Raw genomic sequence first — 16,738 nt, forward strand, 5'->3', positions numbered from 1 at the left:
GGAGGTGATGGAATTTCAGTTGAGCTATTTCAAAGCCTCAAAGATGATGCTGTGAAAGTGGTGCACTCAATATGCCAGCAAATTTGGACAACGTGGGAGTGTTTTCCAGTGGCCATGGGACTGGAAAAGGTCAGTTTTCATTCCAATCCCAAAGAAAGGCAATGCCAAAGAATGCTCAACCTACTGCACAATTCCACTCATCTCACACGCTAGTAAAGTAATGCTCAAAATTCTCCAAGCCAGGCTTCAGCAATATGTGAACCGTGAACTTCCAGATATCCAAGCTGGTTTTAGAAAAGGCAGAGGAACAAGAGATCAAATTGCCAACATCTGCTGGATCATCGAGAAAGAAAGAGAGTTCCAGAGAAACATCTCTTTCTGCTTTATTGACTATGCCACAGCCTTTGACTGTGTGTATCACAATAAACTGTGGAAAATTCTGAAAGAGATGGGCATACCAGACCACCTGACCTGCCTCTTGAGAAACCTGTATGCAGGTCAGGAAGCAACAGTTATAACTGGACATGGAACAACAGACTGGTTCCAAATAGGAAAAGGAGTACGTCAAGGCTGTATATTGTTACCCTGCTTATTTAACTTCTATGCAGAGTACATCATGAGAAACGCTGGGCTGGAGGAAGCACAAGCTGGAATCAAGATTGCCGGGAGAAATATCAATAACCTCAGATATGCAGATGACACCACCCTCATGGCAGAAAGTGAAGAAGAACTAAAAAGCCTCTTGATGAAAGTGAAAGAAGAGAGTCAAAAAGTTGGCTTCAAGCTCAACAGTCAGAAAACTAAGATCATGGCATCCGGTCCCATCACTTCATGGCAGATAAGTGGGGAAACAATGGAAACAGTGGCTGACTTTATTTTTGGGGGCTCCAAAATCACTCCAGATGGTGACTGCAGCCATGAAATTAAAAGACACTTACTCCTTGGAAGGAAAGTTACGACCAACTTAGACTGCATATTAAAAAGCAGAGGCATTACTTTGCCAACAAAGATCCATCTAGTCAAGGCTATGGTTTTTCCAGTAGTCACATATAGATATGAAAGTTGGATTGTAAAGAAAGTTAAGCACCAAAGAATTGATGTTTTTGAAGTGTGGTGTTGGAGAAGACTCTTGAGAGTCCCTTGGATTGCAAGGAGATCCAACCAGTCCATCCTAAAGGAGATCAGTCCTGAGTGTTCATTGGAAGGACGGATGTTTAAGCTGAAACTCCAATACTTTGGCCACCTAATGTGAATAGCTGACTCATTTGAAAAGACCCTGTTGCTGGGAAAGATTGAGGGCAGAAGGAGAAGGCATCACCGACTCAATGGATGCGGGTTTGAGTAAACTTTGGGAGTTGGTGATGGACAGGGAGGCCTGGCGTGTTACAGTCCATGGGGTCGCAAAGATTCGACTGAAGTGACTGAACTGAACTGAACTGGATACCACTCCTCTCCTGGCTATCAGAGCTACTTCCCTCATTTCTCTTCTGTCAAAACTCATGGCTTCAGCAACCTTTTAAATCCACACTGAGAGTCACGACCTGGCTTAATGACTGCCTAGCTGAGTGTGTAACATAAGTTAGGCCCACAGAAGTCAGTGGGTTGCAGGAGAGTACAGCAGGACAGGAGGACTTGGTGGGGTAGGGGAGGGACCCTGAAGGTGAGTCCTGCTGTTGGGAGATGAAGCCCCATGAATAAGTCTGCTCTGACCTCCTTAGCACACAGACACTCGGGTACATCTTTCTTCCCAGGCATTCATGACAGTTATGGCCCTGAGACACAGGCAAAGATGAGGCAAGTGCTTGGGAGCCCATGATTCCAGGAAGGAGGACTGACCTGGATGAGCCGGTGTAAGACCACTTTGCACACCTCCTTCTTATCGCTGAAAGAAAGCTCCTGCTTGGTCATGAGGATCCCGTAGCGGCTGTAGAACTCAATGTATGTCCACCTGGAAAACCAAGGCAGACCTGAGGAGGCAGGCTGGAGGAAAGCACGTGCTGTCTGTGGACCCCACAGGCTTACTTGCCACTGTTTTGGGGACATGGCCTTGACCTTTGACCCAGAGCTGCTGGGACACCGCCCAAGCCTCACCTGAGCACACTTGTGTGCTCCCTGGATGACTTTTGTTAATGCTCCACTTCAACAACTGTCTCCCGCACCCCCTCCAGCTCCCTGTCCCAGGAGCCCTGGGGAGGCAGCAGGTGACCCTCACTAGGACAGATGGGGTGGCGGGTGGGGACGGTGGCCTCTGTCTACCATGCTGCCCGTCTATCACCCTCTCTGACCTTCCCACAGCACGGTGGGATATCTTATGGACAGATCTGACTGAACACAAGGCAGTTCCTCCCTCGGTTCTCAGCACGGACCGGAAGTTGGACACTTTTCCCCCCAGATGAGGAACTGACAACATACCTAGAAGGGTAGCTCTGGGCACTAATGCGAATCGTTTCTAAGACACCACAGGCTCGCAGCTGCTGAACAATTCTTTTGGAGTCAAACCTTAAGGACGATTTGATCACGTATTAAACCATCATAGTTGACAAACAGGCCCACAAACAGTATAGCAGACCTGCCCCAACTGTGAGCTCTTGGGGAACAGGATCTGCCTGTGTGACCCTCAAGCCCAGCAGATACTTGATAAATATGTGTTGGATGTCACTGAGGATGGCACCTCTGTGGAACAGTTCAGAAGCCACACTGAGGACACAGAAAGGACCAGTTGATTGTTTCTTTTTTTTGGAGTTTCAAATCAGCTTTCTAAAGACTATCAAGCGTGAATTAATAGTCAAAGAATGTATGATATTTGAGAATAGTTCCAATTAAAAGTAAACTATTGAAATTTAGGTTATTAAAATAATAAATATGAAGCAGAATATATATACTTGCATAAATATATAACTTCTTTACTCTGCCATTCTCCATTATGATGGCATGCCATCACTTGGGCTAAGATGAATATATTCACTAGGTCTACATCCAAACTGTTGTTCTGTAGATACTATAATTTTGAACCACAACATTTTAAAAATATTTTATGTCTTGATAAAAAACTTTAAATTATTGTAAGAAAACAATTAATAAATGACAAACATTTAGGAGAAACAGATCATGAAAATCTGCTTCAGTTTTTAGATTCAAATGAATAAATGTTTAAAAGTGATACACAGTAACTTAATTCCAGTAATTTGACTTTCAAAATATTTACCTCAAACTAACTTTTTAACATCTGTTTTATTCTTCATAGTATGACCATCTAGAGGGCTCCAAAAAACCATATGATAATCTTAATAGATGCAGAAAAGGCTTTCAACAAAATTCAACATTCATTTATTATAAAAACTCTCCAGAAAGTGGTATAGAGTGAACCTACTTTCACATAATAAAGGCCCTGTATGATAAACCCACAGTAAACATTATTCTCAATGGGGAAGAACTGAAAGCATCTCCTCTGGGAGCAGCTGATTCTGACCAAGATGGCAGGGAGCAGCTTTGTGGGGAAATGCAACCAGAGTGAGAGAAACATCCAAGTTCACCCATCCGAGCACCTACATGTTGCTACGTTTCCTGTTTAAGACACGCCACAGGTGGCCCTCTGGCTTAGGTCTGACCCTCTGAGCACCCCAGACACAGGACAGTGCAGCCCCTAAGGTGCCTCTCAACTCGAGTCACCTAAGAGACCCTCTGTAACTTATACTCGTGGGTTCGGGTCTTCCTCTTGGGGCCCCAAAGAACAAGCCTAAGACCTCATGCCAGGTTTGAAGGCAAAACTTCAGACCCCTCTACAGCCTTTCTCCTGCAAACACATACAAATTCCTACCATCAAGGAAAATGTTCTGGCTTTCTCAGTTGCATAAGCTCTAGCTGTAGAATAATTCTTTCAGATCTAGCCCCTTTGCTTAATCCCAGAGATGAGCCGGCTTAGCCAGAGGGGTTGAACTAATACCAGATTAGAGGGCAGACTTGTTTTGAATCATTTAAAAACCCAGAAATAGTAAAGCTCTAGACAATTATAAGCAAATTCTCCAACATCATGACAGAGACGGCTTTCTCGGTGTTTGCCCCCACCCTCCTCTGTTGCAGAACACTTACTCAAAGGGCAGCTTCTCATCATTTGGCTTAATGCATCGGACATAGTGGGGAGTGGTGGCGTTGAGAGTCTCCATGAGCAAGTACAGAGAGCTGCGGAACTAGGAAACAAGGTCAGGCGGCAAACATCGCCCTGAATATAATGCTTAGATGAAGGTTAAAAGAGAAAAAGGGCCTCTACTGTATGGCACAGGGAACTCTGCTCAATGTTGTGTGGCAGTCTGGCTGGGAGGGGAGTTTGGGGGAGAATGGATACATGTATATGTATGGCTGGGTCCCCTTGCCATTCATCTGAAACTATCACAACATTGTTAATCAGCTATACTCCAGTACAAAATAGAAAGTTAAAAAGAGAGGTTCACCTCAAGAAGAGGAAAATGAAGTTCATGCATAAACATCCATTATGAAAGGTTTTAGTCTATGACTGGGTTTATCTCAGCATATCCTACTTTTATGGACAGAGCAGTTCTCTGTCCACTACTCCCCAGTAGCCAAGGGCTTAGTGAGTCAGGTTATTGTGCAAACATACAGTTTGCTCAGGTGCGTGTAGCCTTAGAGGTGGAGGCACCATGGCAATGATCTACTACTCTTCTTTGCATTCATATTAGGGTTGAAGAAGCCCAGTGCCAGTGCCCATGTCTGTGGGTTCCTAGGTAATGCAATGGTAAAGAATCTGCCTGCCAGTGCAGGAGACATAAGAGACATGGGTTTGATCCCTGGTCTGGAAGATCCCCAGGAGGAGGGGATGGCAACCCACGCCAGTATTCTTGCCTGGAGAATCTCATGGAGGGAGGAGCCTAGCAGGCTATAGTCCAAAGGGTCACAAAGAATCAGATACGACTGAGTACAGCACAGTGTCCAGGCCCATAATGGTCTCACCCAGCCCTGATCCCTGCCCTCAGCCTGGCTGGGCCCTCAGCCACTCTCTGGGTACCTTGCTCCCCACGGTGCTCCGGAAATGCTTGTTGTTTGGCTTGATGACTGGCTTTGCAGATTTCACTGTGATCGCTGAACCAAACGGGGAAGAAGGAACCGGATTTTCTTGAAAAAAGCTGGCACAGAGATGAAACTAGGAAGAACAGAGAGGGTTTTAATGTCAAAAGTGTTTGCCCACAGTCCTTAGCTGGTATAATCGAGGAAAAGGTCAACATAATCCCAACCTGTCTAAACTAGTGGTGGGTAAAATAACAATCCTGGCCAAATCTCAGTTCCCCAAGGGGGTCGCCCTCACTGGGGATGACTGACGGTTTCTTTCCCAGGAATGAGAGCAGGAAGCAAACCATGTGAATGTCTGTCTGTATGTGGGTATCACTCCAAGAGTCAGAAAATGAGATGATCCTCCTCCTTCTGTGCCTTGGCGCATGTTGCCTCTGCACTCGGAATCTCTCCCCTCCTAACCTCACATTCTCAGCCCTACAGATTTAACTGTTGTTCAGTCACTGAGTTGTGCTGGACTCTTTGTGACCACATGGACTGCAGCCTGCCAGGTTCCTCTGTCTTCCACCGTCTCCTAGAATTTCCTCAAATTCATGTCCAATGAGTTGGTAACGCTATCTAAACCCTACCCATTTTTTAAGGTTCTATTATAATATTTCCCAGCCCCACTCCTTTCAGAATACCTTTCCTGGTATCCCAGTATGTATTAATTCCAACTTCCTCTGAGTTATCTTAATCTTTAATCTGTACTTTTTTTTAAGACACTACTTTCTACTCCGCATCACTTTTTCCTTTAAATGCCTTATCTCTTGGAGAAGACCTTATGTTTTCTTCTTTTAAATGAGACATTGAGAATCTCCTCTGGGGGAGAATTCTTGCCTGATGTATCCTGTAGCCCCCATGGAACAAGTGAATCTGAAATTCCCAGGCCTCTGATAGCTTGTGGGTTTAGTGGAGAGACCCATCTGTGCTTCATGGCAATCTGAATCCCTCTTGAGGAATTCAGCATGCTGGACACCAAGCTGTCCTGGGGTGAGTAAACAATCAGTGAATTACGTCAACTAATTTGGTGCACAAAATACAGACTATTTCTACATTGAATTCTCTATCATAAATCAATTTTAATAACTGAAGTTTCCATGGCCTGTGATTTATTTATGACCATTAGGGGAAGTGCTCAGGCTTATTCGGGAAATTGTCAAAACACCTGAGCATTAACAAAGGACAAGAGACCTTCAAAAACAAGGAAAATAAGTATGATAATCAAATCTTCACAAAATATGAAGGACTGTGTATGAAACATCCTTATTCTCAAACTTTAAGAATTTGAGTTCTTAAAATTCTTAAATTGAGAAAAATGTTTAAGGAGGAAAAGAAAAAGCCAGAAGTCACTCTTAAGGTGACACTTCAGCACATGGTACCACGGATTCAAGGAGCTCACGTTCTCAGAGCAGCGCTCTGCCTTGCTTTGGTTTCCTGAGCACGCACTTAGCACTGACTCCCGTGAATTGCTCTCATCTTGGAGGTATGTTGCTCCCTGTCGCTCCCTGAGCTCCTTGAGGTCAGGAACCCTATCTGTCTGGTTCACTGCTGTTTCCCCAGAGTTTAGGACAGTGCTTGGTGTATGGTATGTGCCGTATAAATATCGGAGTGAAGGTATAAAGTGTGAATGACTTTTTAAATGATCATCTTCGCTGTCCTTCCTCTCTGTCTTTGGCACATTTGATTTTTGATGTTGCATGTAGTGAAAATTTGAATGCTCTCAGAAGCTAGAAACATATTTTAGTGCCAATTCTAAAATGGTCATTTTTTGTTTGTATATGAAACCACCTCAAGTGGCATCTAGATTTCTGATGAAGAAGGATGATACAGTTGGGATTAAGTATCTTGGACTAGTACTGGCTCTTCTGAAGCATCTGGCCAGCTTGCTATCCTGTGAAAGTTTTTTGTTTTCTGGGTAGACATTCTTATACAGTATTGTCTTTAAAATTAGATTGTCTCTTCTATATTGAAAGCATTTTTATATTTTCTAATTTAATTAGTATTTTCTTATAGATAGTGTGCAATAAAGCTGAAGAAGGATGTATGGTTTTTGCAAATACTTTAAGTGTAGATAAAATTTTAGATTTGTAAAATTAATATATTGTACTGGCACAAAATAGTTTTAAATTATATTTTAAAAAGCTCTCTAAAAATAAAAATAAAATAAAATACTCACCACTATACTAATGAGGATGACTTTTTGTATGTAGAAGCTACAATTTGTTGTTACAAGACAGATAACACGCACATGTTTCTTTCTCTTGATACACATCTAGGTCCATGTCAAATACGCAGTGATAACATTAACTACCCTTTAGGACTTTACAAACCTTGCTTGCTCTCAGGATTTCAACCAGTGTGTCATAGACGGTATCTCTGTTCTTCTCAAGGAAACCTTCACATTTATACTCTACCTATGCAAACAAAGGAGTTATTTCCAAAGAGGCAAAAGCTGACAGCATCTAAGTACCACAAGTTTCTTTTTTTTTTTTTTAAAGAAAGATTAATGAAGGGGCTATAAAAGCATGTTTTAAAAAGAGATTCAGTTTCTGTTTGTCTCAGCAACCTTATTATATTATAGAAAGCTTGGAAAGCCGGGGCTGTGTCACCTGATGGAAAGCACCACGCTCTCCCACTGCCTGGATTTCTCACTGGCCACTCTACAGTCACCTACACTCACCTGTTAGTTCCCACTGGCCACAGGTGACTGACTGTTCCCTGTTATATGTGCAATTAATACAAGAAGACCTCACATAGGGTTCTCTTTGCCTTTGAAGTCACCAGGAGGAGGAGAAAAGCTCAGTGGTATCCTTTGAGTTCAAACAGAAATGTCTTCCTGAATCATCATTAATGTGGTAGAAAGAAAAGAAAAACTGACCAGCTGACCACACAGCTTTCCAAGGCACAAAACCCTTAGAGTCAGATTTGCAGTGGGTTAGAGTTTGGTTTAGAAAAACCCTCCATGAAGCCCTTTCTGATTCATAAGGCTTCTTGAATCCCTAACAACAACGTAGCCAGAGTGGCTCCTTAAATATTCAAATCTCTAGTTAGTGACAAAGCTACAGTCATCAAACCAGTATGGCACTGGCATAAAGACAGACACATAAATCAGTATAACAGAGTAGAGGGCCCAGAAATGAACCCACACTTTTATTGTCAGTTAATCTATGACAAAGAAGGCAAGAACATACGGTGGGGAAAAGACAGCCTCTTCAATAAGTGATGTTGGGGAAACTGGACAACTACATGTAAAAGAATCAAACTGGACTACTCCCACATCATGCACAAAAATAAATTCAAAATGGATTAAAATTTAAATCTAAGACCTGAAAACATAAAACTTGTAAAAGAGAACACAGGTAGCATGCTCTTTGACACTGGTCTTATTAATACTTTGGAGGATATGTTTCCTCAGACCAGGGAAACAAAAGCAAAAATAAGTCAGGCTACACCAAACTAAGAAGTTTTTACACAGCAAAGGAAACTATCAACAAAACAAAAAGGCCACCTACTGAACGGAGAAATTATTTGCAAATGATATCTGATAAGGGATTAATATCCAAAATATAAGAACTTATACAACTCAACTACAAAAAAAGAATCCTATTTCAAAATGGGCAGAGAATCTGAATAGATATTTTTCCAAAAAAGACAAACAGATGGTCACCAGGCACATGAAAAGATACTCAGTGCTGCTAATCACTGGAGAAATGCAAATCAAAGCCACAGTGAGGTAAACCTCACACCTGTCAGAATAGCTATCATTGAAAAGACAACAAATAACAAGTGTTGGTAAGGATGTGGGGAAAAGAGAACACTCGTGTACTGTCAGTGGGAATGGAGACTGGTGCAGCCACTATGGAAAAGAGTATGGAGTTTACGCAAAAAATTAAAAATAGAATTACCATTTGATCCAGCAATCCCACTCCCAGGTGTGTGTGTGTGTGTGTGTGTGTGTATCAAGAAAACCAAAACACTAATTCAAAAAGATATTTGCACCCCTGTTGTTTATTGCAGCACTATTTACAATAGTCAAATTTCTTGACTGTTATTTTAAAATGTGATATTCTTCATAAATAAAATAACATTTAAAAAATTGTGAACAAACAGGCTCTTGGGGTGCTGGAATGTGGAGGCAGAGAGGGTGTTCAGGGACCACTGACAAGGACTCTGCTTTGTCCCATGGGTAGGAAAGTATCCTTACTGGTACACAGTTTGGGATAGGAACCAGGAACGCTGGCTGTCTGTAAATACACCTGTGTGAATAAAGCACGAGGACTGTTGTGTAAGTTCTTCCAGGCTGATGTGTGAACCGCTAGATAAACAAGCAAAGGTGTAATAAATAGAGAGCTTTCCCAGGAGACTGTCTGCAGGGACAGTGTCACAGGCAGCTGAGTGTCTCTTTCGGGGCTCTGAGGACCACGGTAAAGTGTGCTGACTTACTGTATCTAAGCACAGTTGCCTTGTTCTGAAGACAATTTTATTTTCCTGGCTAATTAAATTGAGAACGTAAACTAACGCTATAGCATGTGTGGTTTCTTCCTTCCAATCCACAGTCCACACAAAATGCAGCATTGTTAGCTCTCTTAAGAGGATCCTCTTGGAAGTACCAAATGACAAGAATTAAATGTACAGAAACCATGTACTATAGACAGAGTCTCTTGAAGTAAATCCCCTATATGTGCTTTACAGGAAATCTGATACCTTTTTTTTTTTTTCACTTGGGATCACAATTGAAATTATAAAGGACAACTAGAAAATATAACTTGATACATCAACACTCATTTCACGTGCATCTCTTCGGGAGCCTACGTGAAAAACTAAAGCACTGAAAGGCCCTAAAAGCACTAAAGGCGATCGTGTTTAACAGCACTCCTCTCACCCACACGGGTTATTAGAGCTGAGCAGCTGGCTGTCCCCTCCGCTGCCCCTGTGGGCACCCAGGCACGACCAGCAGACTGACCCACAGCATCAGCGGCTAAAGCCCAGGCTGTGCCCACGATCCCAAGGTGCTGGCCAGGCTACAGGAGTAACACCAACTGGGTAATAAAGCAGAGAGCAGGAGTTTTCTTGTGGAAGGAAAGTAAGATGAGAAAGCAGGTTAAGGGCAGGTGGCTATGGTGTTTGTCTTCTTATCCTTCCATTTTCTAAGCTTTCTGTAATTTCTTTTAAATAATTTTTGAAATTAAAGTAACATTTTTCCATAAGAAATTGGAGACATACAAGGAAAACAAAGATCACCTAGAAAACCCATCATCTTGAGTCAATCTATGTTACCAAAGTAATAAATAAATTATGACAATAAAAAAGCAAAGGGTCAAAAAAAGACATAGCTTTCAGTGTAGGAAACAACTACTCTGTCTTTTTTAAAAATTTAATTTATTTTGGCTGTGCTGAGTCTTAGGTGTGGCACACAAACTCTTATTTGTGGCATGTGAGAGCTAGTTCCCTGACCAGGGACTGAACCCAGGCCCCTGCATTGGGAGCATGGAGTTTTAGCCACTGGACCACCTGGGAGGTTCCTATCCAGTCTTGATTATAACAACTTCATAGAAAAAATAAACTCATAAACGGTTAATGAACTTACAATAAGCCCCAAAACAGAAATGAGGTCCACTGGCAATACGTTTATCTTTAAAAAATATAATCGAAACTCATGTATTATGTGATAAAGCCAAATTGAGAACCGTCACTCACACACACACTCACACACACACACACACGCTTGCATACACACAAGTATTCCTCATCACAGCTACACGCTAACTGTGACAATTCTGACCGGAAAAGCCCCTGGCTTGCCTGCTCATCCCAGGGGACAGCTAGACAGCCGCGGGCAGACAGCTCTGCTCCAGACTCTCACTGTACCTTATCTGCAAAGTGCTGGATGATAAAGGAGGTGTTTGACATTCTGGGTTTTTCAAACAAAGAGTTTTTGTTGACAAAATTATTATACAGCTTTTGAAGCCAGTTTTCATCAGTCCCATGAGGTAACTGGAAGAGAAAGCAAACCAAACAGCAAGTAAGACAACTAGAGACAAAAGATTAACCAAGGGGAGGAAAAGCGCTGATTCTAAGAAACAAAGATGAGCTGCACTTCCAAGTGGACTGCTCGACGTGGGAGGCTCCTTTTTCAACAGCAATAGAGGCATGAGTCTATCTTTGATCTTATTCTTTAGAGTGATATTTCAATAGACATTTTATCAATGCTCTTTTAGAAGAACAAGACGTTATCAGTGAAAAGGAAACAATGATATAATGATATAAGGATGAAGGATTTTATTTCTGCAAAACTGGCAGTATTTTAATATTTTTTCCCAAAGTAGTCTAAAGATTCAGGAAAAAGTAGCATAAATTCCATTAGGTGAAAACAATTTTTATTCTTGGTTGAATGGAGAAAGGTTGGCACCCAAATGTAGTCCTTCCCATCTCCTGCCTCAGGAAGAGTTTTTCTTTTGTTTCACTGCCTAGTTAATACTTCCCTCCTTGAACTAAGGTCTTAACTATTTACACTAAGCTAGTTGCTGGTGATTTTGAAGCTATTCTAAGCTATAGCCTGAACTCTGTGAATCTAATACTCCATAGTGTTCAAATGACACCTGCAAACTTCTTTGTGACACTGGTCACCTGGGGACTATCTCTGTAGTGTTAGTCATTCAGGTGAATCCGACTCTGTGATGTTAAGGACTGTCGTCCACCAGGCTCCTCTGTCCATGGGATTCTCCAGGCAAGAATATTGGAGTGGGCAGCCATTTTCTCCTCCAGGGGATCTTCCCAACCCAGGGATGTAACACAGGTCTGTGTTGCAGGCAGATTCTTTATCATATGAGTCACCAGGGGAGCTCTGTAGATTTGGTACAAATATTCCTAGAGCCCACATTGGCCTCTGCACCCTGCCCCCAGTAGATCATTCCAGAATGTTTGGCCTTGGTGCCTGCCTTTTAATCTTACATCACTGCAGGGACTAAAACATAGGCGGCATCAGAAAGGGTGGTTTGTGAGAAGAACCGTGGAACTGAGAATTATAGGGAGAAAATACCAGTACGTCTTCAACATTATAATCATGGACAAGTGAAGTCGCTCAGTTGTGTCCGACTCTTTGAGACCCGATGAACTGTAGCCTACCACGCTTCTCCATCCATGGGATTTTCCAGGCAAGAGTACTGGAGTGGGTTGCCATTTCCTTCTCCAGAGGATCTTCCCGATCCAGGGATTGAACCCAGGTCTCCCGCATTGTAAGCAACACACTTTACCATCTGAGCATGGAAGGGGGTGATAAATCTTCGGGAAAAAAAAATAAGATGTGTGTGTTTAAACATTAAAATATCAATTTCAAACCCAAAAGACCAAATACTATCCTAGGGATTATTTTTTCCTATGGCCCCATGAAGGCCACTGCTAGGCTGACTCACTATAAAGTTGTTCCTCCCAGAGAGTAATAACAATAGGAAAATTCCTAGAGTCTCTTTTCTCAATTGTATGATGTTGATTTTTCAGCTGCACCTCCCAGTGGGTGACTCATGGAATCAGGAAGTAAGACAAAACTCAATTCCTGTTAGTCATTAACAACTGGAGTGTGGTCACTTGCTGTTTCCATGTCTACTCTATATACACACCCAGAGTCAGCTTCAAAGGGCTCCTCCCTGCTAGACATGACCTAAGAGGTCATGCATGTTACCCATGGGTGGGCTATACATGCTGAGGGTGGGAGGTTTACTCAGACTCTTGGGGTTCCTGCTATGGACTGCTGTCCCAGAATTAATAGCAAATCAACTGGTAATTGACCAATCAGGAATTTACATGTAGATTTTAAAAAATTCTATTTGGAAATAGGCTCATCTATTATTGCTCTGAAGTTAAAGAAAATTATTTTTAAAAGTTACCAAGCATTCTTCATCCAGTAACTCCAAAATGCCCATTTTTGCTTCAATCAGGTCAATGACTGGTTGGTTGTCATAAAAGTCTATCAGAGTCCAAGGAATGTCTTCCTTCATATACTCTTCTTGTTCAAGTTTAAAGACATGCTGGAAATTCAGAAGTTAATATAGAAAGTAAGAGAGAGTATCAGAGTGTGCTTCTGAAGAACAGGACATAGACATTTGGAAAATGTAGGCACATGACTTGATCTGTAATGTTTATGGAAGTCTCCGAGGTGCATGTCACTCCCCTTACCCACAATCAGTGCTGCTGAGGTCCTAACATGGGTCTAGTTGTCATCTTGCTGCCCAGGCTGAGTGGGTCCCCACATCCTGGGGTGTAAACTCTGGGCCAGCCTGCCACCCTTGGCACTCAAGGCGGTCCTGGAACCTCTCCCTGCTCAGCCACTGCTGCTGTCAACATGGAGCCAGTCTCTTTGACTGGGTTAAGAGCAAGCCCACCCAAGAGGGCTGGCTGTGGGGCCAGTGTGAGAGGCTAACAACTTGAAGAGCTTTGTGCATTACTTGTTTGAACAACAGGGGTACAGGGAAGGCTTTCCAGAGGGCTGGCTGGCTCAGGGTCATCCTGGCTGCAGGTGGCAGAAGGGGGAGGGGCTGCAAGGAGAAGGGCTCCCATGGGAGAATCCCACTGGGAACTGCAGGAAGCCCAACAGGTGGCTGGGAACCAGACAGTGCCCACACAAGCAGAGAGAGAGAGACAGAGAGAAAGAGTGCACAGTGGTAATGGCTGGAGTGATAGATGGGGCTGCTGAGGACGGCAGAGGGGAAATCATGCCAGACCAGATTTGTGGTGAACCCCCAGAGAATCTCAGTCCTGTGGCCTTTTCCTGGGGGAGAGAGGACCCATGGAGTTCATGACAAGACTTAGGTTCTGTAAAGGTAACTTGGTTTGGAGGTGGGAATGGCTTTGAAGAGACCAAACTGGAGGGGAGGGCCCAGACAGGACTCAGCCCAGGGTTCTGCAGAGGCTGGATGCTATGCAAGGAAGGGGAGTAAGAGCAAAGAGGCTGGGTGAACACAAGGCTCAGGACACCGGGTCAGGGGTGGTGCTTTAACCACAGAAGGGAGCACAGACGGCATGGAGGCCAAGAGAGGAAGGTGGCAGGGTCATTTTGTCATGGCTTAGCTCCCAGAGGCTACTCAGATGCAGGGGTCTAGCAGAGGCCAGATCAATGGGACAGGAGCCAGGAGAGAACTCACTAGGGCTTATACTTATATTTTAAGTCATTACCCCTCCCAGGAGGATCTGCATATTGATAGATGTCTCTAACAACATCAAAAGGGGAAAAATAAGGAGGATTTAGTGGAAGGGGAGGAAAGGCAGAATAAAAAAAGAAAAGAATGGAATTTCAGCCTCTGATGTTCTATTTTCAGAGTGTCTCACACATGTATCATTCTAAGGTTGTGGTGAATGTGTGTGTTGGGAAGCAAGGTGGCCCTGGAGTCTGGAGAGGGGCAGGATCCACATGTACTATTTGACTTCAGGTGAGTTATGCTGCACATCCACTTGGAATAAATCTTAGTTTTAGTTTTAAATGCTAAACTTCCAGGGAATCCATGAGAATGATAACAGAGTACAAATGTGGGGTGAAACTTAATGCTTATACATGGATTAACTCTGGAGCAAGGAATAAGAAAGCAAAGAAGCATTTACTGAATGTGATTCAATATTAAGTGTTCTCCTTACAAGAATACTAGGAAAATACATCTGACCCATTTTCAAAAATGAGAAAACTGAGGCTCAGAGAACCCAAGCCCCCAGGGGAAGGAGGTGGTAGATCTGAGACTCAAATCCACTTCAGTTTCAGCAAAAGCTCATGCTGTCTATGATGTCACACTACCTTTTCCTCATGAGTTGTGTAGGAGAAGCTGAATTTCAAAAGACAGGCAGGAGCTCTCCAGGTGAAGAGGAAGGGATGGGAAAGGAGAGGGGCAGGTGGGTTGTGGCAGAGAGTAGGTGCAGATACCGAGGCTCACAAGGACTGGAGCCTGCAGGAAACTAAGTGACTTGGTCTGGCTGGAAGGGGTCTGTATCCAAGAATGGCAGGTGATGAACTGAAACAATGTTGGCAGGTGCCTCCGCAAAAATGAAATTGGGTGGGAAGGTGCAGTTTCAAGGAACAGCCACAAGATGGTGCAGTGAGCCAGCATGTGACTCTCAATGCTGGCGAGATTTGAAGAGGCAAAGAGCCAAACTCAGCCTCTCTTCCTTTTCAGACAGACAGACACAGCTGAGAGCTAGTTTCAAGAAGGCAAAAAAGTCACCTACCAGGTTAAACTGCTGTTGCAGCTTTTCATTAGCATAATTGATGCAAAACTGTTCAAAGCTGTTCACATCAAAGGTTTCAAAACTGAAATACAGTTTAAACTAGTTAAGACATAACTTGAAGGACATACACATTTGTTTATAGGTTAGTATTTTTCACAACTTTCACAACTTTAATAGTTTTTTATGTTTTCTGTGAGTTTTAAACATGCCTCAATTCTTGTTTTAACCATCCTAGCAGTCAGCTAAGTCACGTTTTTCCAGGCGGCCCCAGGAAGGAATCTGGTGTGTACAAAACACCTACTTGAGGCAGGCACTAAAGTAGGCGTGTGCACAATATGGCATATCACACAATCTGTACAACAACACTGACATCAGCCTCATTATCCTCAGTTCATAGATGAGGAAACAAGACTGAGAAGTTCCACAATTTGTCTGGGTCACACGGTCAGTGTCAGAGTTAGCTATGAGTCCACCTGACTGTAACACTTCTGCTGCCAGTGAAAAAAGCAACGTTGTCTCCTGTGCCCCCACCCGTTGCTGAAGGCAGAGGCAGCACAGTTTTGCCTCCCCGAGGGGCGCTTTCATAGTCCTCACAGGAAAAGAGCAAGGTCACAGCCCAGCAGACCCCTTCAGGCCCAAGGAAGACACGGCCCCACCTCCATCTTCAGACTTTCAATGGCTGCCTCTGGAGTTGCAGACCCAGGAGCTGAGAAGGCCGGGAGACGACAGCATGGAGAGGGGCTGGAACTGGGTGGGACCTGTGATAACCAGGTCGGCCTATAGGATGGCTGCTGCTCAGCTCGAGCCAGCTGTGGCCATGGCTTAATCAGGTCAGGATGTCTGGTCACCTGACTCTCAAAAGAATCCAGAAACCTGGACTTTTACGTGAATTACCTCCCTCTGTAAAACATGATGTAAGCTGAACAGAACTGGGGCACCTGATCCACCCCCTGGGCAGAGGAGTGTTCCTGCCAGGAGGAATGCGAGCAGTTTAGGTGTTGGTGCTGATGCCCATCACCATGCTTAACCCTAACACCACCCTAGGTGAAGGGCTGCCCTCACCCCACCGTTCCACACAACGGTCAGAAGAGATGGTGACCATCACAGAGCGGTGCCAGACACGCGAAATCTGACCCCAGCTCGTGGTGACTCTAAAGCCTTAGTTCTTACTCGCTCTAATCCTGAGAGTTTCCTGCCAGCTCCAACCACAGGTCCCCTGGGAGTCTCACATGTCTGAGCCCACTTGGCTCAGTGTAGAATTTCTGAGGAGGTTAAGGTCCCAGACTGCTCATGGAGCAAGAGGAGAACCCAGAGCCCTGACAGCCCCATTCCACTAGCGCCCTGGGTGATCGAGAGGCTCGGCTGGCTGGGCACGGCAGACAGGCCACAGCTGGGCCTGGAGGGGAGGCAGAAGGGCCTCACTGTGCCCTGCAGCCCACAGCTGGGGCCAAAGGCAGGACTTCCTAGG

General features: G+C 43.9%; 1 protein-coding gene across 1 annotated transcript in view; it reads right to left on the bottom strand.

Annotated features, from left to right (window-relative positions):
- Nucleotides 1-16,738, bottom strand: part of MYO5C (myosin VC) — a 108,209-nt gene that overhangs the window by 54,921 nt on the left and 36,550 nt on the right. Inside the window, exons 12-19 of the mRNA XM_068992431.1 lie at nt 15,271-15,352; nt 12,948-13,088; nt 10,933-11,058; nt 7,395-7,478; nt 5,021-5,155; nt 4,090-4,187; nt 2,413-2,499; nt 1,837-1,948 (exon numbers count right to left, since the gene is read on the bottom strand). Coding sequence (XP_068848532.1) covers nt 1,837-1,948; nt 2,413-2,499; nt 4,090-4,187; nt 5,021-5,155; nt 7,395-7,478; nt 10,933-11,058; nt 12,948-13,088; nt 15,271-15,352 — 865 coding nt within the window. The remainder of the gene's footprint in view (nt 1-1,836; nt 1,949-2,412; nt 2,500-4,089; nt 4,188-5,020; nt 5,156-7,394; nt 7,479-10,932; nt 11,059-12,947; nt 13,089-15,270; nt 15,353-16,738) is intronic.

Source organism: Capricornis sumatraensis, chromosome 2 (assembly GCF_032405125.1).
Source record: "Capricornis sumatraensis isolate serow.1 chromosome 2, serow.2, whole genome shotgun sequence".
NCBI lineage: Eukaryota > Metazoa > Chordata > Mammalia > Artiodactyla > Bovidae > Capricornis > Capricornis sumatraensis.